The sequence below is a fragment of the Papio anubis genome, chromosome 11 (assembly GCF_008728515.1).
Source record: "Papio anubis isolate 15944 chromosome 11, Panubis1.0, whole genome shotgun sequence".
Taxonomy (NCBI): domain Eukaryota; kingdom Metazoa; phylum Chordata; class Mammalia; order Primates; family Cercopithecidae; genus Papio; species Papio anubis.
Window position 1 is genome coordinate 100,925,766 of NC_044986.1, and position 23,519 is coordinate 100,949,284.

The 23,519-nt window shown below is 40.3% G+C and overlaps 1 protein-coding gene across 1 annotated transcript in view; it reads right to left on the minus strand.

The window, feature by feature from the left end:
- Positions 1-23,102, minus strand: part of GPR158 (G protein-coupled receptor 158) — a 395,462-nt gene extending 372,360 nt beyond the window's left edge. The window contains exon 1 of the mRNA XM_031652460.1: positions 21,629-23,102. Within this exon, the coding sequence (XP_031508320.1) occupies positions 21,629-22,530 (902 nt within the window). The 5' untranslated portion in view covers positions 22,531-23,102. The remainder of the gene's footprint in view (positions 1-21,628) is intronic.
- Positions 23,103-23,519: the final 417 nt, after the last annotated feature.

The window sequence follows — 23,519 nt, forward strand, 5'->3', positions numbered from 1 at the left end:
TGTATAAAATGAAGAGCTAATACCTTTCCTACTAAAACGATTCCAGAAAATTGAGAAGGAAGGACTCCTCCATAAGTCATTCTATAAGGCCAGCATCATCCTGATACCAAAACCTAGCAGAGGCAAACATAAAAAACTCTTCAGGCCAATATATTTGATGAACATATATGCTAACAAAATACTAGCAAACCAAATCCAGCAGCATATCAGAAAGCTAATCTACCATGATCAAGGAGGCTTTCTCCATGGGATTCAAGGTTAGTTCAGCACACACAAATCAATAAATGTGATTCACCACATAAACAGAATTAAAAACAAAAACACATGATCATCTCAATAGAGGCAGAAAAAGCTTTCATTAAAATTCAACATTCCTTTATGTTAAAAACCCTCAACAAACTAGGCATTGAAGGAACATACCTCAAAATAATAAGTGCTATGTATGACACAGCCGACATACTGAATGGGCAAAAACTGGCAGAATTCCCCTTGAGAATAAGACAGAGATGCCCACTCACAATACTCCTAGAAGTGCTAGCCAGAGCAATCAGGCAAGAGAAAGAAATAAAAGACAATCAAATAGGAAGAGAGGAAGTGAAACTATCTCTGCTTAAAGATGGTATGATTTTATAGCTAGAAAACTCTGTAGTCTCTGCCCAAAAGCTCCTAGATCTGAGAAACAACTTCACCAAAGTTTCAATATACAAAATCAATGCACAAAAATCTAGCATTCCTATACACTAATAACATCTAAGCGAAGACCCAAATCAGAAACACTATCCCATTCACAATTCCCACAAAAAGAATAAAATACCTAGGAATATACCGACCAGGGAGGTAAATGGTCTCTACAATGAGAATTACAAATCGTGGCTCAAAGAAATGAGATGACACAAAAAATGGAAAAATGTTCCATACTCATGAAAATCAATATTGTTAAAATGGTCATACTGCCCAAAGCAATTTACAGATTCAGTGCTAGTTCTATCAAACTACCAATGACATTATTTATAGAATTACAATGTTTTAAAATTCATATGGAACCAAAAAAGAACCCAAATATCCAAGGCAATCCTAAGCAAAAGAACAAAGCTGGAGATATCACATTACCTAACTTCAAACAATACTAGGCTACAGTAACCAAAACAGCATCGTACTGGGGGAAAAAAAAAAAAAAAAACAGATACATAGATCAATGGAACAGAATAGGGAACCCAGAAATAATGCCACATACCTACAACCATCTAATCTTTGACAAAAGATTAGCAATGGGGAAATGACATCCTATTTAATAAACAGTGCTGAGTAACTGGCTAGCCACATGCAGAAGATTTTGACACTGGACACCTTTCTTACACCATATACAAAAATCAATTCAAGATCAGTAAAGACTTGTAAAACCTAAGACTATAAAAACCCTGCAAGATGACCTAGGAAATACCATTCTGGATATAGGCAAGGATTTCATGATGAAGACAAGAGTAATTGCAACAAAAACAAAATTAGACAAATGGAACCTAATTAAAGAGCTTCTGCACAGCAAAAGAAACTATCCACAGAGCAAACAGACACCCTATAGAATGGGAGAAAATATTTGCAAACTATGCATCTGACAAAGGTCTAATATCCAGAATTTATAAGGAACTTAAGCACATTTACAAGCAAAAAACAAACAACCTTATTAAAAAGTGGCCAAAGGACATGAACAGACACTTTTCAAAAGAAAGTATATACATGGCTAACAAGCATGTGAAAAAATGCTCAATATCACTAATCATTAGAGAAATACAAATCAAAACCACAATGAGATACCATCTCACACCAGTCAGAAAGGCTGTTATTAAAAAGTCAAAAAACAACAGATACTGGCAAGGTTGCAGAGAGAAAAGAACACTTATACACTATTGGTGGGAATGTAAATTAGTCCAGTCATTGTAGAAAGCAGTATGGTGATTTCTCAAAACACTTAAAACAAAAATGCCACTTGACCCAGCAGTCCCATTATTGGGACTATATCCAAAGAAATATAGATCATTGTACCATAAAGACACATGCCTATTTATGTTCATTGCAGCACTATTCACAATAGCAAAGACAGAGAATCAACCTAAGTGACCATCAACAGTAGACTGGATAAAGAAAATGTCATACATATACGCCATGGAATACTATGCAGCTATATTAGTCTGTTTTAACACTGTTACAAAGAAATACCCGAGACTGGGTAATTTTAAGAGGCTTAAGTGACTCATTGTTCTGCATGGCTGAGGAAGCCTCAGGAAACTTACAATCATGGCAGAAGGCCATGCAGAAAGGGAAACAAGGCAGGTCTTCCATGGCAGCAAAAGAGAAAGTGAAGAAACTGCCAAACACTGTTAAACCATCAGATCTCATGAGAACTCACTATCATGAGAACAGCATGAAGGAACTGTCCCCACGATCCAATCATCTCTTACCAGGTCCCTCCCTGGATGCTGGAGATTACAATTTGAGATGAGATTTGGGTGGGGAAACAGAGCCCAACCATATCAGCAGCCATAAAAAAAGAATGAGGCTATGTTCTTGGCAGCAACACGGATAAAGCTGGAGGCCATTAACTAATGCAAGAACGGAAAACCAAATAATGCATGTTCTCGCTTATAAATGGGAACTAAACATTGAGAAGACATAGATGCAAAGAAGGGAACAACAGATACCAGGGCTACTTGAGAGTGATGGGTAGAAGAAGGGAGAGGAATGAAAAACTACCTATCAGGTACTATGCTTATTGCTTGGGTAACAAAAATAATCTGCTTATTACTTGGGTAACAATCTGTACACCAAACTCCTGTGGCATGCAATTTACTTATATAACAGACCTGTACATATACTCCTGAACCTATAATAAAAGCTTAAAAAATAGCTATATTTGAGCCCAAAGTGGACCTCTTCCATCTATTCAACCAAGCATGTTTGATACAGTCAGGGGAGGAAAGCAAATGATTATTTCTAAAACTTAAAGCGAATTCTCTAAGTATTGGCGGCCTGATTAGAACTATTTTAACATGCTCTCTTATAGCAAATAACAAGGATGAAAATGTCAGTGGCATAATCGAAGCTGCCTTGTCATAATGATGTCAGACTTCAACCAAACCCTCATCCCCACTTATAGCCAGAGCACTAAGTTGTTAGTTATATTAATACCAATCGTAGACCATCCGACAACTAAATATACTTGGTCCATTGATGACTGAACACAATGTCACAGCATTTTCCCCTTATTTTTGCCCCTTAAATTCTACAAAACAATTAGCATTAGTTATACAAGAATACTACTATCAAATAGCTTTCTGCTTATTTAGAAGGCCAAATTTAAGAGGCATTTGTAGCCATCTTTTTTCTCTAGTGCCATTAAATAATAATAATCTTCCCAACATATTGCCAGAAAAAAATTGAAATCTATTTTCCAACCATGTAACTATCCATAATTTCAACCATGACCTGATATTCCTGTGATAATGTAAACTGTAAGACCTGATACCCTCTAAAGCATGTCAGAGAATTTTGCAGCAAGTCTGAAAGCAAGGAAATGTTCTCATCCCCCACACCGCTTTGCAGCAGACACATCCAGAGAAGCTTGCCAAAACTTTACATAGTATTCACGTCTCCCATCTGTCTGGCTTCTTGTTCTTGGAAGTCTTTTTGGCAATCAGGTCAAGGCTTCTTTGGGAAGTTCTGTATGTTTTATGTGGCAAAATATAAGTTTGATAAAAAGAAAGTCAACAAATATATAATGAAGTAAGGTCAATCAGCATGGAACATCTATCCTCTATCCACAAATACAATTCTTGTGTTTTGGGGCTTCTGCAGGTTAAATACAGCACATCTTTTAAAATTGCTAAGGTTTCAAATCCAATAATAGGTGACTGTTCCCCTGAAAAATATATCTTGAGCCTGCTGTTTTTGCAAAGGTAGCGGACTAACATCTCATTTTTGTGATTTTCCTTCACTGTAATCATGTTTAGCTACAATTTTATCAAACACATCCACAGTATTCTTTAAAGAACCTCTTTGGATGTGACCATTTCTGAACGGGATGAGACAATTTCTTGTAAGGGAACCCAGTGCAAGGAGGTCACTTCTATTATTGACTTGTTTAATTCAAAGAGTCCTAGGAGAGAGAGAGGAGGAAATACTTTTCTCACTTTATAGATGAAGAAAATTAGATTCATAAAAGTTTCGTAACATATCCAAAGTTATATTATTTTGCATTGCCAGGGAAGAAGAAATAAGAACAAAGCATGTTCTGTCAGAGAAAGAAAATGTATGTGAACACTCTAATCTGCCTTAAAATACACAATAGCTGTCTCATACCTTGAGATCTAGTGATTTCATTAAACGCGCCATTTGTGTTAAGATTTTACTTTAATTTTCAAACAAAGATATATCTTTTTAATATATAACTTCTTAATTTTAAATACTCTTTAAAACTTAATAACTTCTTAAATTTACTCTTTTTTTTATGTTGGATCTTATTCATACGGCTCTGAAAGTCAAATTACAAAACTGACAATTTACACAGGCTTTTAAATTTTAGATTTTTTTTCTAGATCCTAATAGACATTATGCTAGACACCCTTAAAACATCCTCGTTGAAACTGTATGTGACTGATACTATTCTCCTCAATTTATATTACCACCACATATGATCAGTGTTATTCTCCGTAAATAATAGTAAGAAATTTGGGACACAAAGAGGTGAAATGGCTTGTACCTAAAGACACAGGTAATAAGTAAAAGGGTGGAATGTGATGTTCATATCCTAGGTATAAGGGTAAGAAGACTGGTCAGAAGACCTAGGTTCATGTTCTTGTTTAAAATAGTGAACTGATCATGTTTCTCTACCTCCTCCCTCCATATCCAACTGTAATGACAGGAAGCACATACAAGAGGCAATAAGTACAGTGAGGAGAAGTAGCTGACCAGAGATTCGAACGAATTCTCCAGGATCATGATGATAAGCCAGGGAGGGGTGGCAGCTAAGGACATGCTTAGCAGAAGCCTGGAGCACAGGTGGAAAATGCTCATCCAGGACAGCTTGTGTTAAGACCATAGTTGGCAGGCATCAGGAGTGTGAGTGGAAACTAAAGCAGGCATCAAGGTGATTAAATGAAGGACTTACTTCTAAACAGATACATGAGTTGGCACATCCCCTCCCTAGAGTGCAGTGATGGCATTTTTTTCCCAAGCAAAAAGTCAAGAACTCTTCTGCAGAGATTGAAAGAATTCTGGGAAGAGGGAAATGTTTCTAGAATGGTTATTAGTTCTCCTAGAGTAAAGGTCCAGGGTGGGGCAGAAACTGCCCGCTTCTTTCTCTAGCTTCCTAAGGGGAAAGAAGACCAATAGTCAAGGCTAATCTGTTGAGAAGTGAGGCCTGCACATCTGTCACAAGATACATGCCATCTCACTTTACAATCTAACCTAGTCCTTCAATCATAAGAATAATGACCAGCTAAGGATCACATTTAGCAGAACTGGTGGCATAAAGGAGAACAGATATAAACAAGCAAAACAACTGAAATTGACACAACAATAATTCAGTGAACAAACGAGAATTTATAGGTATTTAAATTAAGATCCTCAAAGAAATTTAAGAAAATGAACAGACAACTGTGAAAAATAATCCGAGAGCAAAAAAAGGGTTCATGAACTTTAAGAGAAATTGCCAAAGGAAAACTATTTCAAAATAACACAAAAAGAAAGAAACAATAAAATCTCCCAGAAGGTAAAGCTTTTTTTTTTTAAAGGAGAAAATGGAAGAAAATTTAAGAAATATAGAAATCTATCCAGAAAGTCAAATATTCAACTGTAGGAGTTACAGAAAGAGAAACTGGATAGTAGAAAATAATTTATGTCATCATAAAAGAAAGTTTCTGAGTGAAAAAATCTGACAGGGTCCACTAAGTAGCAAGTATAATCAATAAAATGAATCACATCGAAGCACATCATCATGAATATTCAGAACCCCAAGGAAAAAGAAAAGATCTTAAAAGTTTCCATAAGGAGAAAATATTACCTACAAAGGTATAAAAAATCAGGTTACATCAAAGTTTTCATAAGAAACAATGAATGCTAAAAACAATATAACATGGTTAAAATTCTGAGGGCAAAATGACTTTGAACCTATACTTCTGTATTCTAACAATTAGAAGACATTTTCTGACATGGGAAGACTTAGAAATTATATATTCCACATATCTTGTCTGAAAAATGTGTTTGAGTGTTCCATAGGGTGAAAAAAAGAAAAAGAAGAGGAAGAATTCTAGAAATAGGAAGCCTTGCATCCAACACACAATTGTTGAACTAATCCAAAAGGTCAATAATTTGAAAAGATGTCCATAGTTGTTCTTCAAAAAGACCTAAAGAAACTTCTACAAATTATGGGACTCCAGGAAAAGTCTTCAAGAAAAATACGAATTTTCTTTAACAAATGGAATGATTAAGAAGTTGGACTGGCGGGGTGTGGTGGCTCATGGCTATAATCCCAGCACTTTGGGCAATATGGTGAAACCCTGACTCTACAAAAATACAAAAATTTAGCCCAGTGTGGTGGTGCATGCCTGTAGTCCTATCTACTTGGGAGACTGAGGCATGAGAATTGCTTGAACCCAGGAGGAGGAGGTTGCAGTGAACCAAGATCATGCCACTGCACTCCAGCCTGGGTGACAGAGTGAGATTCTGTCTCAAAAAAAAAAAAAAAAAAAAAAGTTGATCTTAGAAATAAATGTGATTCCTTGTTTTTTTTTGTTTGTTTGTTTTTTGTTTTTTTTTTTTTTTTTAACATGAAGAAAAGGCAATTAGCAACTCCAAGGGGTGGGAAAAGAATCTTGATGGAGATATACACAAACAAAACATAGCATGGTTTTGAACAAGTGATCTAGAAAAAGATCCACTGGACCTACCTTGAAATTTGGAAGATTCTCAAAATGGCAGGATTCAATTATTTATCTGTCAATTCTTAGAGGCAATTAATGGACAAAGCAGAAAATTCTTTTACTCTGGTAACAGAATACAAATGTTATTGTCTTTAATTATCCAAAAATATTAGATTAGTCAACAGAGGTAGGAGAGCAAAAGAAGAAAAATAGAGAATAAAAGATATCTAAAATTTACAGATGTAAAAATCAAAATAACCAATAGAAAAGTTATAATAAAACAATGGAGAGGGTAAAGAAAGAAAAGACCATAACGAGACCAAATTCCACATTTTTCTTATTGGAGAACCTAATGATGATTTTATTTCCTAAAACTCATAATGCCAGTTTTCAATTGTGACTACTCTTCACTAGGGATAAGTCTGCCTATACTTCCTTTTCCCGTCATGCAGAATTGACCTCCTCTAACTCCTCCAAGTCGTCTCATTCCTGGCTTTTCCATTCTTTATATGTTTTTTGAGATGAAGTCTCGCTCTGTCACCCAGGCTAGAGTGCAGTGGTGTGATCTTGGCTCACTGCAACCTCTGCCTCCTAGGTTGAAGCAATCGTCCAGCCTCAGCCTCCTGAGCAGCTGGGACTACAGGCATGCACCACCATACTTGGCTAATTTTTGTATTTTTAGTAAAGATGGGGTGTCACCTTGTTGGCCAGGCTGATCTTGAACTCCTGACCTCAGGTTATCCACCTGCCTCGGCCTCACAAAGTGCTGCGATTACAGGCATGAGCCACTGGACCCAGCCTGGCTCTTTCAATCTGACTCCTGTGCCTTGAGTCTCTTACTGGTAGTTCTTTCAGCAGCCCTGACTTCAACATTTTAGACCCCACCATAAAAAGCAGCAACGTGTGGGTCAAGAAATGCCAGAAAACCAGACTTGCCAGCCTCCAGCTTGAAAGAGGTCAGGGACCTGCTGGATGTCATCCCAGGTGGGCTGGTGAGGAAAAGAAATGCTGAGCCATGAACGAACCCAATGTGCCTCTTTCCTTATTCTGCTACTGCTATGTGTGTCTTGAAAACATTTCATTTTACAGGCTTAAGCCTAAGAGCAAGAAAAGCACCAAACTGATTTTTACAAGGAATTCTGGATTTTCTTTTTTTGTATCCCTTTACCTTTCACATATTTCAGTTTGTTCATTTACATTTGAGAATGGAGCAACTATGAATAGCTTATTCTTTGACTGAAGTCTCATCACAGAAACTGGAAAACCCAAGCTCCTAGAGCTAAGGGAGGAAGTGGGCAGGAAGGCCAAGACTGAAAGGAAGAGGAAAAAGCAAGACAAAGTAAAACCAGAATGCTACAATAAAGACACCCAAAGGGGAAAAAGATGAAGATGCATTCACAGTTTACATATTCCTAGAGGGGTGGAAATCTGTAAAGAACTTCACATGTTTCTATGTTACCACAGCATTTTAACCATTTATTGAGCACCTTCTGCATGCCTTCCTCTCATCTTCTACTACATTACCCATCTCTCACTACATTCCAGAAACATTGGCTTTCTTTCTGTTCTTAGATCACTTTAAGTTCATTCCATCTCGAGGTCTTCGTTCTTGTGGCTTCCTGTCTGGAATGTGATGACCTCAGCTTGCTCCATGAATGTCTTCTCATCCTTCCTTTCTCAGTTCGGAGTCACCTCTCCAAATAGGTCTTTCCTGACCATCCTATTGAATGCATTCTACCCTACCTCTCAGCTATTCTCTGCCACATTCCCCTATTTTTTTCCTTATAGCACTTGTTTCTATCAAAAATTACTTATTTTTATTTTGCCTGTTTATTATGCATCTCCCCCATTCCCACAAAAGAGTCCATGAGGACAAGGATTTTGTTGTCTTCACTATTCTATCCCTAGCACCTGTAGCCATAGCCAGGTGCATGTAATATACAGGTGCTCCTCAACTTATATGGGGTTACATTCTGATAAACTCATCCCAGTAAACCTATCTTAAGTTGAAAATGTGTAAGTCGAAAATGTGTTTAATACATCTAACCTATTAAACATCATTGTTTAACCTAGCCTACCATAAACATGCTCAGAACACTTACATTAGCCCATAGTTGGGCAAAATCATCTAAAATAAAGCCTATTTTTTACTAAAATGTTGAATACTTTATGTGAATAAATGCTGTACCAAAGTATAGATTTTACTGAATGTGTATCGCTTTTGCACCTCAAAAGTTTGAAAAATTGTAGGGAGAACCATCATAAATTAGAGACTATACACTATAACTTTTTAAAAAGGTTAGTACGTTTCAGAAATTATGTTAGCCTCTTTGCATATATAAGATTGTTTACTCTTTACAACAGTAAGAGGTATTCTATATCTTTTGCAATGAGGGAATTGAGCCACAAAGTTACATAACTTTCCAGTGTCACACTGTAAGTGAAAATGGAAATTTTTGGATTCAAACCTAGGTTTATGATCCCAAAACCCCTCCTCCTAGACACCATTCCCATGCTGTTTTTCTGAAATAGGGAAGGTACTTTCAAGAGGCACTGTATTAGTCCATTCTCACACTGCTACAAAGAACTGCTCGAGACTGGGTAATTTATAAAGAAAAGACATTTAATTGACTCACAGTTTCATTTGACTGGAAAGGCCTCAGGAAACTTACAATCATGGTGGAAGATGAAGGAGAAGCAAGGTACCTTCTTCACAAGGTGGCAGTGGAGAGCATGAACACAGGAGGAACTACCACATACTTATTAAAACCATCAGATCTCGTGAGAACTCCCTCACTATCATGAGAACAGCACCGGGGAAACTGCCCCCAGCATCCAATTACCTCCACCTGGTCTCTCCCTCGACACGTGGGGATTATGGAGATTACAATTCAAGATGAGAGTTTGGGTGCAAACACAGCCAAACCATATCAAGCACTGAATACAGGAAGTCATAAAAGATGGTCCTTGTACTTTAAAAACCTGTAGAACTCTTTGGGAAACAGGACGTTTACATAAAGAGACAGATAATAACAGGAGGCAGGTTGCTCCTATGATAGCCCCTATTTTAAAGTTGAGAAAACAAAAAACCCAAACTAAAGTGAGGGAGAAATAGGAGTATACAATCAAGTGATTTCTCATTCCAAGGCTCAGAACCTGTGAGCTCCCTGCCTTCATAAAGAACCTGCTGGACATTGTAAATTTGCAATACTGATAGGCTCATTCACAACATTGGAATATTTCAGGTACCCAGAAGGTCCGTAACCAAATTTTTTCAGTGACTAAATCTGCAGTTGTTTATATCAGCTGTTTATATGAAGTTGTTTATATAAGTTATATGTGTTTCAATTTTATCAAATACTGTTTACTTTTTCCCAAGTTTGTGTTTAAGGACTAACTACTTCTGAAGTACTAAGACTTTGTGTTTAATACAGACTTCGGATCCTATTGCAGATTGTCTTGTTCACAAGGTCTGGGGAGGGCCTGGGAACATATTATCAGGCTCTTCAGGTGATCCTTATGCCCAGCCATGTTTGGGATCAGTGAATAATGAACATAAATTAACCTTTACTTGATGACTCAGCATCTTTTTCTTTGTGTCTGTTATTAAACTGCAAGTTCGCTGCAGCCATCGCTAATGCAAGTGATGGTCACCAATTCCCTTGCTCTCATTCTCCTCACCCATAAAAATAAATTGGATTACGTGATCTCTAAAATCCCCTTTACTTCTAAAATTCCAACTCAGAAAGGAGCTTTTCACAAGATGTTTACTAAAAACATTGCTTCTTTAAAGAATGCCTCAATATCATTTGTTATTTGCCTCTTTTTCTTAAACATGGAAAGACAGATGCGTTGCGAAATAACTTTCAGGGGACTGTATTGTGAGAGGCTTTCCAAAGAACTAATTATTAAGTCAGTACCCAAAACAACCATCCTAAAAGTCTGCCTTATCCAGAAAAATCATAGTCTTCATCTTTCTTTTCAGGAGCCTTGGATTCATCTCTAATATTCACAACATTGTCTCTTATTTCTCTATAATTAACATAATGTACAACAGCAAGCCCCTCCCTTATCACAGTAGGTCGTGTATGTATTGTGTTTATGGATAGGGAGTAAAGAATTGGTCACTGTTCAGTTTGTGCTAAGGTAATTTGCACCATGAAGCCTAAACATTTTTTTTTTAATCATGTGGTCATTGTTTTTGTTTTCTTAGGCTTGCTTCTGACTTAACAGAATTCTAAGCATTATTAATATTTAAAACTGCATCTTTAAACATATGCTTATTAAAGCTTTAAATAATGTATATGTAGGGCCAGCAGCGGTGGCTCACGCCTGTAATCCCAGCACTTTGGGTGGCTGATATGGGTGGATTGCTTGAGCCCAGGAGTTCAAGACCAGCCTGGGCAACATGATAAAATCCTGCCTCCACAAAAAATAGAAAAATTAGCTGGGTGTGGTGGTGCACACCTGTAGTCTCAGCTACTTGGGGGACTGAGGTGGGAGGATCGCTTGAGCCTGGGAGGTTGAGGCTGCAGTGAGCCGTATTTATGACATTGCACTCCAGCCTGGTTGACAGAGTAAGACCCTGTCTCAACAACAACAACAACAACAATAATAATAATAATAATAATGTCTATGTAATACAGCATTTCAATCATTTCTTCTAGGAAATTCATTTGTAATAAGTTCAAATTCTGAACAACTTCTAGTTGAATCAATAAGTGAAAATGGCAAATGGAATATTTAAAATATATATTGTAAGGTACTAATATTCCTTTAATGGGAAAAGCTGAAATAAAGTTCTGAAATGCAAGCACAGTCAACTTATCTTTATAATGATTAAATCATCAAGAACTTAACTCCTTAACTACCTACTAGGGAAAAATAGTTCAGTTTCATCAGAACTGTAAAATTGCTCAATGGTAAATGGAGCTTCATGTAAAAGTAAGGCAATATTCCACAGCATCAGAGATAGATAATTGTTTTCTATCAGTTCATTCATCTTCCTTTGTTCCCTTTCCCCACTCCTTTACACCCAGCTGTACCCCTCTTCCCTTTTTCTGTTCTTCCAGGTACACACACACGTGCTTTCCTCTTTTTTTTTTTTTTTTTTTTTTCCGAGACGGAGTCTCTCTCTGCCACCCAGACTGGAGTGCAGTGGCACAATCTCGGCTCACTGCAAGCTCCGCCTCCCGGGTTCACGCCATTCTCCTGCCTCAGCCTCCCAAGTAGCTGGGACTACAGGCGCCTGCCACTACTCCTGGCTAATTTTTTGTATTTTTAGTAGAGACGGGGTTTCACCATGTTAGGTAGGATGGTCTCGATCTCCTGACCTCGTGATCTGCCCGCCTCGGCCTCCCAAAGTGCTGGGATTACAGGCGTGAGCCACCGCGCCCGGCCAAGTGCTTTCCTTTCAAAATTCATCTTTTATGGGAAACCTCAAATTTTAAACATTTAACCATATAGGTAGTAAAACCACGCTTAGCAACAGATTCCACAAATTTAGTCAGATGTTCTTTTTGAGCCCTGATGACATACAAATGTAAATGAATTCATATTTCATGGATCTATCAAAATGTTTCAGTTCTCACTTGTGTCAGGTTCTATATATACAATGATCTTATATTTTAAATAAATAAATAGATATGTAATCTGACAAATGCATATATGAGCATATCTATATGCACACGCACATATGTACACACATATGTGTACACATACATACAGAACCCTTGAAATAGGGATAGTCCCAGAGCAGCATTTTATACGTTACGTATCACATGTGCTCCTCTACACCAGTGCCTTTCAACCAGAGGCAGTTTTGCCCCACAGGGGATATTTGGTATTTTTGGCAGACACATTTGGTTTTCACACTGGCAGGGCATGTTGCCACTGGCATCTAATGGATAGAAGCCAGAGGTGCTGCTGAACATCTTACAATTAATAAGACAGCCCCCACAGCAAAGGCCTATGTGGTCCCAAATGTCTGTAGTTCCAAGGTTGAGAAACCTTGTTCGGCATAGTGGTCTGAGGCATCAAATACGAGGAAAATCAAACTCTTCATTTTATTCCAAGCAATTGATGGGATAAAAAGGAAAAAAAAAAATGCTTATCTTCACAATTTCATTTAAATCTCACAGGTCAAATCTGGTTACATTGCTACGTAAGAAGTAACTTCCCTTGTGAAACCTTTACACAGTTTAGAAAGGAGAGACCGTATCTATTCCCTCCTATTCTTAGTCTGTCAGTGGTCTTTCATTTTCACGATCCTAGGCATTTTCCCACAGTGTAAGGGAAAAACTGCCAGAGGATATGAGAAAAATTATGATAATTCTGATTTTACCTATTCGGAAAATAAAAGTTACTGTAGTTTCTAGCACAATATAAAAAGAAAATGTGGCTACATGTTTTAGTATAGCTTGTCTATTTTAAATAAAACTATTATGAAGACAAATAGCAATCTAATTTATATACAGCAGGAGCTGAGTATGCTGGCTCAGGCCTGTAATCCCAGCACTTTGGGAAGGCAAGGCAAGACCTTGTCTCTACAAAAATTAAAATTAAAAAAATTAGCCAGGCATGGTGGCATGTTCCTGTTCTCCCAGCTACTTAGGAGGCTAAGGCGGGAGGATCACCTGAGCCTAGGAATGTAGCGAGCTATAATCTCAACACTACACTCCTGCCTGAGAAACAGAGTGGGACCCCGTCTATTTTTTAAAAAAATAAAATTAAATTAAAAATTTACATATAGCAGTAAGGTCTACATTTTGCTTCCATATGTGAATATTTTGCTACAAATTGATAACTTATAGATGATAATAGAACTTTGTAGTTGACAATTACCCTGATTCAACTGTTATACATTGTATGCCTGTTTGAAAACATCATGTGTCCCATAAATATATACAACCAAAAAAAAAAGAACTTTGTAGTTGAAGAGACCCTGGAGTTTGTTTTCCTATTTCCTGATATCACATTTCATCAAATATAAGATGGCATTAATTGTAAGATGCCTTGTTATATTGTGTACCACAGAAAGAAACGAAGTGCCAACTGAATATGACATGCCCTCAATTGTTAAGACGTATCTCAATTTGAAAGACATCAAAATGTGAAAATGGTGCATGTCAGAATCGATAGAATATTATTCTTTACTATCACACCATTCCTTCTTTCTCAGATAAAAGCCATGTGTCAAGTTCTTCTATAATAATGTAACAAGGCATACACATTGGACAAGACACATAAATGGTGAGAAAGCTAAACAAATAAACCAAAATCTTACATAACTGTAAGATTCCTTTTAAGCTATAGGTGCAGTGGGTACTTTGCCAATTGGACAGGTTTTTAAAAATCCTACATTGTTTTGTTTTAGTCATATTTACTAAATGGGGAAGATTATAACAGGTATTAAAATGAATAAAAATTAATTGGATCTCAATTAAACAGAAGTGTTAGCAACTTTGTATGAGGGAAGAGAAAAGAGACAGAAACTGCCTCCTTGTACAAAGAGATAGGTAACAGGATTTTTGTTTGGAAAAATAAACTTTACTACCTTGGGATCAGATTATATTTAAGCTAATTTGTGTATCCTATGAGCTCTACCTATAATGAAAGTAATAAAACTAGATGTATCCTATAATTGCTTTGAGGCACTCGATAATATCCTTGGGTATAAAAAAGAAATTCACTCATGGTTTCTATGCTAGATTTGGCACTGCAGGAAAGAGGAGGGTGTGGAGGGGGGAAGCTGTGAAAGACTTACCCAAGAGGATTAATCCTCTCCTAAACTGAAGAAGTATTTCACGGAACAGTCATCTACCCAAATATTTGTGTAGGTCAAGTTTTTCTTCCTGTAGGAAGAAAGACTTGGGAGAGTAATTGGCCAGCCAAAGTGGAAATTACGCTATGTGTAATTTTAGTTTGTTACTAAACAAATTTCAGTTTATTACCAAAAGCTGAAAGGCAGATAAGGCAAGCAAAACAAGCCCCACTGATGCACATGACATTGCTGTGCTGGGAAAAGCTTCACAACACTGCTGGCTGCAGACTCTCCCAAGCATAGCCCCAGTACTAGTGAACTGCCTATTTGCACATAACAGCCATCAAGCTGCCAAAGTTATCAAAATCCCAATGTGCTATCTTAGTAATTCTGCATAAATAACTCTTTGAACACCAAACCAGAACTGAACAGAGAAAACAGCCAGGGCCTAATGCTTCTGTACCAACCAAGTGCAAAATAGCATCAACAACATACGCCTTGGCATCACAGTATATTACAATATAATCATAAAATGCAGTGTATGTTGAATTCAACAGCACTCTTAAGACTGAAAAAGGGTAGCCTTAAAATCTGAACCATGTGCAACAAACTGCTGCTTTTCTGAAGTTGAAAGCAACATTTGGCTTATCCAGAAGTTGAGGCTGGAAAAACAGTCTAGTGAGAGCCTCAGTTATCTCTCCAGACAGTAAGCATAATTCTTGTAATTTATTTTGCAGTTCTGGAAATCCCATTTCTATTCCAAATGCATGTCCTAGAAAATGGGAAGATAATCCTGTACCATTGCTACACCACAACATATAGCCCTTCTTTGAAATTTTAAAGCCAACTACAGAGGCAAATTGAAAACAGATTGCTTTTAAAAAGTAAGTAGGGAGCTTCCAAATGTCTGAACATTTATTCTCTTGAGAGAAATTATAGAGGTATTCTGAGACCCTTGGTCTAGAAATCTATGAAGCAACTTCATGTTGACTCCAAGTAAATCAGGAAGTCTTAAGTCCTGTAAATCAGATCGTGCTTATTCTTATTTTGAAATGGAGTTCTCATTTCCATTATTAGTTTATGTACTTAACTCATTGTACATTGATAGGACTTTCTGTAAATATTCTGTGAGTAAATGATCATTATAAAGTCAAACATGGAACACATGAACATTTTCTGCATTTATATAGCATTCATTAACTGATTTCAGCAGCAAATCAAATAAAACTTTACAAGTTGAAGCAATGCATCAGGCTAGGTGTGGCTCATGCCTGTAATCCCAATGCTTTGGGAAGCTGAGGCAGGTGGATCGCCTGAGCCCAGGAGTTCAAGACCGGCCTGGGCAACATAGCAAAACCCTATCTCTACAAAAACTGAAAAAAATAGCCGGGCATGGTGGCTCGGGCCTGTAGTCTTAGCTGCACAGAAAGCTGACATGGGAGAATCACTTGAGCCTGGGAGGCTGAGTATGCAGTGAGTCAAGATCACGCCACTGCACTCCAGCCTGGGCAATAGTGTGAGATCCTGTCTCAAAAAAAGAAATAAATAAAATAAAGTGACATATTGAATGATGTGCATAATCATTGATTTTTTAGGGTTATAAGGAGTTATCTCGTCCAACATCCTCAATTTACAGTTGAAGAAACTGAAAATTAAAGAGGCAACTCCTGCCTCTGGTAACACCCTAAGTCAACGATATGGTCTAGGCTGGTACCAACATCTGTCTCTAAGGCCAGTATTTCTACCATGACCCATTGCCATTACAAGCCTTCATAATGGTTAGAAACAAAACTAAACTGCTATATAAGTTACAAATTACTCTAAGTCAAATGACTCTAATACAAGTAAATGAAGACAGTTATGGGCAGCTGAGGATAGTATTCGGGAAGACAGAAGCTACAATACAAAAATATTTACTAAACTTCCTATGTGATGACAGTTCTTCATTTAGCCTTTACAGAATTTCAAAGGAGATACACATTACTCTTCATAGCTTAAAGATGATGTAACTGAGGCTTAAAATCCTCCACAGCAGAAGTTCATCTGAAAACCTTTTAATCTATAACCCAGGCAAACACCTCTGGGCTATTTCTGTAGGTAAGCCTACACATCATTTTTAGCTCCTATAAGAAAGACATAGGATACGTTTGGCCTATCCTATGTGGTCATTTCTCTTACACTATGTGAATTGCCCTCTTTTGTTGAAAGCAGAAATCTGTAATAGAATCACTGAAGGAGGTGTGTGGGTGTCTTGTGTGAAGGAGAGAAAGTGGAGTGAGCACTCAGGCAGTCAGTGAATCAGTGACACTAATGTTTATTAGTTTCTAAAAAGAGATTTCCACACTATTGTGATCTTTCCTTTATCTCCCTATTGACTTTTCTTTCTTTTTTTTTTTTTTAACCAAATACCAAGTCTAATATTCACTTGGTTTCCTCTTCCTTTGCATGTGACTCTCCCATATCATTTCCACAAGGTACTAGATTTATGTGTATCAGCCCTGTTTCCAAAAAGTATTTGTTGACTATGTGGATAGGCCAATTAAGAGGTATATGGAAATCATCAAGTCTATTTCCACATTTTTATTATGCAGAAACTGATTTCCAGACAGGTAATACGGTCAGTCAGAGACAAAACTGGGACTTGAGGCAAAGTTCTTCCTCAAATTGAATACTCTTCTCACTGTACAACATACTTGGTTGCATCGTTGGCCCAAAAAGAATAAGTGTGTATCACTGGTTTGGGCCAAGTATATTACTTAATTCACACCAATATCATCTTATACATTTTTAATGACAAAATTGGGGAATCAAGAGATAGAAATCAGCACAGGATGGTGGAAAGACTACGCAGGCTTCGTAGCTAGGCAGATCTAAATTTGATTTTAGGTCCTTCATTTACTAGCTACATTAGCTTGGGCAGGTTGCTCAACTTTTCTGAACTGGTTGCGACCTGAGAATTCTAAGAATTAAATGTACTGAAATATATAAAATATCTAATGTATAGTAGATACTCAGTAAGTATTGGTTTCCCTTAATTCCCACTTGCCCCAAAAGAGCTATTCCACTTCTAGCAAATTCCTTTAGCTATTTGGGTCTCAGCTTCCTCAACTATAAAATGAGAAGAAACCAAAGGAATTCCAAATTCCCTCTCAAGTTCATCAAGAATTAATTCTTTAAAGGAATTTTAAAGAAATTCATCTTCTTTTAAATTCAACAAACACTTAAGTACCTGCTAACCATCCTAGGCACTGAAAGATTCCAACCACTGCCAGAGAGGTATCTATGCATTCAACAGAATGGGATCCAACTCCATAGTACTTTAAGTTCCACGAAGAAAAATCATTATGCAAACAAAAGAACCCTAGCTTTAAGGAAAATGCTACGAGGATATTACAAACCTAATGATAAAAGTAAAAATATTTTCAGGGTATATCTTAAATTATTACTCTCTGTTTTTTACTAGGATGGAAAATGAGAACCAAGTGTTCATACACTATAGATATGCAACAAAAGACTCAAGAAATACTTAAGAGAAATGAGTGCCATTTTTTCAAAGACAAAAAATGAGCAGCAAACTTCTATTTCCATATGTGCATTATGCTACATCTTAAATTTTAAGATACTTGTGTCATTCTGAAACACAGGGGAATAGAATGTATTCGGAGAGATTGTTTTACAGTGATAAACGGTAATATGAGAAGATATTTTTATATTGAACTTCTTATAAGAAGTTCTACATATTACTTTTAAAGTTCATGCTTTGGATTTATATTACCTAAAAATAAAATACAATGTAATTTACGTTAATTTAAATGTCTGAATCTTGTAAGTAAGACCTGGGAAAATAGTAACTAACCTTAACTAAAAGTTATTTCTCCTTTTCTCTTTCATAAGTAAACCATTATCAGTGGATTTTCTGTTATACATAAAGCTTTTTGCAAATAACACTTCACATGTTTAAAAGACTATTTAAAATCATGATCAGGGCTCCTAATCTGGTTTCCCAAAAATTCATTTGAGGTTTACCTTGTTACCATACCTGTCAAATACTATCCACCTATACTGTAGAATTTTAGAATGCGTATTTTATATGATAAAATATCATCAACAAAAAACCTTTTCCTTTTATGAGTATGAAGATATACAGAAATGACCCATTTAAATATTATCTCAATATGTGAAATTAACAATATAATCTCTTTTTTAAGTGACAGCTGTTTTCTCTGGGTTAATTTTTTTGGTTGTGATAAATGATGATAGAGAATAAAGTATGTCCCCAACACAGGTTGTGTACAGAGGTCCAGAGAGTCACAGATACCTGCTTCAGGTTTATATTTATCAAGTATAGGATAAACTAGAGGCAGAAGGCCTGGATCCCATTTCTGTTGTTGCTACAAACTTGATACGTGATTTTTGGACAAGTCACTTTATAGCTCTGTTTCTTCATCTAGGAGACAACAGGTGGAACTATCTGATGCCTGTAAGATTTTCTTCTGGTTTCTACTGCGTGGACCCTCAATACAGCATTTGAAGGGCACAGGATATGGGGTCAAAGCACTCACAGGAGAGCATTTACCTTGTGATTCTACTGAGACCAGCCAGCTGCAGTAGAGAGCCAGACACTAAATGGCTGGCTTTGTGCCTTGGCTGAAGAATACCATCTTTATATCCTTTGTGTAGGAAGACACTTAAAGAAATAAACTATTTTCTAAACAGAGTGAAAAAACAGGGAATGTCTGAGTCCTGTCAACCTGAGACCCTTTGTGTCCTCAGCCTTTCAACTTGGCTGCCAGAAGGCACTGAGTTCATTTAGGCAAACTATGCTTTCTGATCCACATGATTAAGAGAGATAATTCTGAAAATGAATGGTTTTCATCCTCAGTTCCACAGTGGCCCTCGAAAATACAGATATTTTACACAGTAACTACATTGTTTATAGCAACCCCTAGGACACCTTCATAGAACAGAATTTGGAATGGTGGTACATATGATATGAAGTATGAAGTGGGCTTAAATCCTGGATCTGCTATTTTACTGCTGTGCAATCTTAGGCAAGAAGCTTAACCCCTCTGGGCTTCAGATTCCTTTTCTGTAAAATAGAGAAAATAATAAAACTTAACTCATAAGGTTGCTGTAAGGCCTAATCAAGACAGTGCATGCAAAGCAGTTAGCACAGAGCCTGACATAAACTGAATGTTAGATGAAAAAGATAGATAAATCCTGGAACTTCAGGCTCCCTAAAAAGACTGTTTAAAGGCTACAAACAGTTTGCTGGCAGTGAATGGCATCTGCTGGTCTTTCCTCTTCTGAGCAAACAGCATGGCAAAGATTCAAAGCTGGGCTCAGCTCTTACTAATAGGATCCTGCAAGAATTAGGAGGAAATGAGATTATCTTGAAAGTAGAAAAGAGTTAGTCTGGTTTAAGACAAGACCTTTAAAAGAGATAGAAACACATACAAAGACACACACACACATATATTTAATATGGTCATACAGAATCAGACAAAGGGGGTTATTATCCTTTATGCCTTCACAAGTGTTGCCAACATTAAAAGCTACAGAACTTGATAACTGGATGGCTCCCTAGAGACTGTCTAGTTCAACTCCCTCACTGGACAGATAAGTAGCTGAGACCCAGAGGTTACGCAACTTGCGTGAGGTCATTCAGCAGTGAATGGCAGTACCAAGACAAACAAGCGTTCTGACCTTTCCCACTTGCCCACCCAGTACTTGATCTGGCATCTTTCAGCAGCTCAGCATCCAGTCCTCGCTGTGCCAGGGTATTTAAAAAATAAATAGATAATCCACACACAAAGGTTTCTCATCCTGTCCAAGTTCCCAAAAAGTACAAAAGCAATCTCAGCCCCTGAGACCCTCTTTCCAGAGCCTTCCGTCATGGGACTAAGGGATGATCTCAGTCCATCTTGGGCCCTCTCCTAAGCCCTCTTGGGTGTATCTACTCTTTCAGTTCCTTCCTCACATCCACTCTTAAAGGTTGCTTCCAGAAATTACCCGCCTCAAAGGTCAGGCACTTCCCCAGGCAAAAGTTAAAACCTGTTAATTTGCAAATTCTCTGCTTCCCTCAAATGCTATAGTTTGAGACAGGAAATACAGACTCCCTTAAGTTTCCTCCAGTCTCCTTGAGTGAATTCAGTCACAACTGATGCGTCCCTCTCGAATATAACTAGGTCCATTTGTAAATCATGTGAGTGTGTGAAGGGCTGGAGAACCCTTAGGTATGCCTGACACTGGGAAGAGGAGGAAAAGGCCACCAAGGAAGGAAAGATCAGTTGCGGGGAGAGGGGAGACCAGTAGAAGGAGCACCCTGACCAAATTGCAAACTCTGGATCCCCGAGACAGCTAGCTGCTGGGACTGACTCACTGCTGAGGGGCCGGAACTGCGAGGAGATGGCACAGTTTTAATTATAAGCTCTGACTAATAACAAACCGGTGCCCCCAACTGCACACGTAGGAAGCAGGCAGAGGCTACCCCAAAGTGGCAGAAACAAGGAACTCTCTGTTCCTCCTGCTCCCTTTTCGCCTCTCATCTGAGGCTTGCCACTCCGCGGACACACCCGGCGCTCGCCAAGTTGTCGCATCGCCCCCGGTGAGGAACGCCCCTCCCTGCTCTCCCGACAGTTGGAGGGAAGCACAGAGCAGCGGGGGTGTCTCCGTCCTGCCGAGGGCTGCCGGACCCTCGGCCCGTGCAGGGAAACTGGTCCCAGAGAATGAATGGCTTTTGCCGAGCGCCGGAAGCTGACGGGCGGGGGGCGCTTCTCGCCCCCAATACCCCGCGCCCGCGTGGGGCGTCTCTCAGCCCGGGTCTCTGCTCTGAGGGTGAGAAGCGTTCGTGTCACAGCCAAGGGTTCCTTCCCCACACGTGCACCCCCCCACCCCCCGCAAGACCGGAAGGAAAGCTTTTGCCTTCCCCTGTGCCCCCGGCCATCCCTACCTGAATTCCGGGACCAGGTTAGGCTGCAACCCGTAGAAGGCAGAGGAAAGAGTAACCAGCCACCCGGGCTTGTAACTCCCGTTCTCGCACTCCAGATAAGGCGGAGACCACTTGACGTGGCTCTTGTCCCCGCCGAGCCCGTCCTTGCGCCGCCAGCTGTGGCCCAGGCTCCGGGGCCCCTGATTGGGGCCGCGGCGGTGTAAGTGGGGCCTCCACTTGCGCCGGAGGCCGTGAAACCACTCCGTCTCCAGGGTGGCGTTGGCCAGGTGGGGTGCAGAGGAGGAAAGGTCTTGGAGCAGGATGCGGCTCTCCTGGCGCGTGGCCTGGAGGAAGACCTGTGGGGCCGGCGCGGACAGCGACTCGGTGCTGAAGGTGATGGCCGCCCGGGAGATGCTGGGCTCGCCCTCCAGGAGGCTCCGCACCAGCGCCTGGTACCACTCCAGGTCGTCCTGCAAGTTCTGCTCCCGCGACTTATTGCTCTGCAGCATCATGTTGAGGAAGTTGGTGGCGTGTGTCAGTGTGTCCAGCGCCCCGTGCAAGGAGGGATGCGCACTGGCCAAGGCTGGCCACTTCCCCGGCAGGCCCGCCAACTCGTAGCGGCCGGAGCAGTTGGCTCGCTTCAGCTGGTGGGAGTCCCCGGTGTAGAGGTAAGAGGCCACGTCCATAGGCACCTCCTCGGCGAGTTTCTGCGCCAAGATGGTGCCATCGGTGGAGCGGCTCCAGGGAGCCGAGGAGTCCGAGGCAGAGGCTCGAGCCGGCTGCTGGGCGTGCGGCTTCCCCCTCGGGGTCCTCTCTCGAGGGGAGTCCGGCCGTCCTTGAGGGTCGCGGCTGGCGCCAACAGCTCCCAATCCCAGCTGAGCGAGCAGGAGGCAGAGGAGTAAGGGGTAAGCCATGGCTCCCATCTCCCTCGCAGAGAGAAGAGGAGGGAACGGGGGGAATCACTTTTTAAATTTGGATCGTCAATTTTCAACAGTCAGACTTTTTCCAGGAGTCTTCCCACCTTCTCCAGATGGCACCCAGTCCAAAGGACTTGAAAATAAGAATGTTTCGAGATTGGTCCCGAGTGGCTAAGCTACCGTCGCAGAAATCAAGTCACCTGTGGCAGCGCTGGCCGTGCCCGCTGCGAGAGGGGCCGGCTGGGGATTACGCACCTCGCAGCCTGGAGCCGAGCGGGTTACATGGCCTCGCGCTCCCAGCGGCTGGAGTCAGCCCGCGTCCGTCTCTCGGCCCGGCTGCCGCCACCGCTGCTCTCATTGAGGCGCGTTCAGAAGCTGCTGTTGCTGCTGCTGCTGCTGCCGCCGCGGCCGCCGAAGACGCTGCTCCATAGTCTCACCCGCCGCAGGTCGTTCCCGCCTCCCGGCTCTGGCTCCTCCTCGACCGCTTTGCCCGGAGGCGCGGGGCGCGCGCTCAGACCCGCACCGCGAGCGCAGCCGCGAGTTCCGAGGAGCAAAGACGTCCTTTAAGACGTTCGTCTCTCCGGAGTCGGGAAGGCCGGGCGGCTGGTTAATTGCAGCCTCTAGGTTTGGCCGCAAACCACACTCCAGCCTCTCTCCTTGCTCCCGGCTCGGGGGAGGAAAGCCAGTTTAAAGAGGCAGTTTGGCCGCAACCAAACCCTTGTAGGGCGGCTGCAAGTCGTCTTGTCCCCTGTTTGGTCGGCTCCTCTGTCAATCAGCCGACTGCCATTTGTGGGGCCGGGGCGGGAGCTGTCCAGTGCTGAACCCGAGGCGGCCCGCGGGCGGCGGGGGCGCGGGAGGCAGCCTGCCGAGTCCTCGCACCCACTCGCGTTCCGGATGACTCGGAAACCTGCGGGGGTGGCGTAGGGTGGGCGGGAGAGCGGGGAGAAGCTGAGATTCCGTGGCTCAGAGCGAAGGAAACTTGGACGTACTGAGGA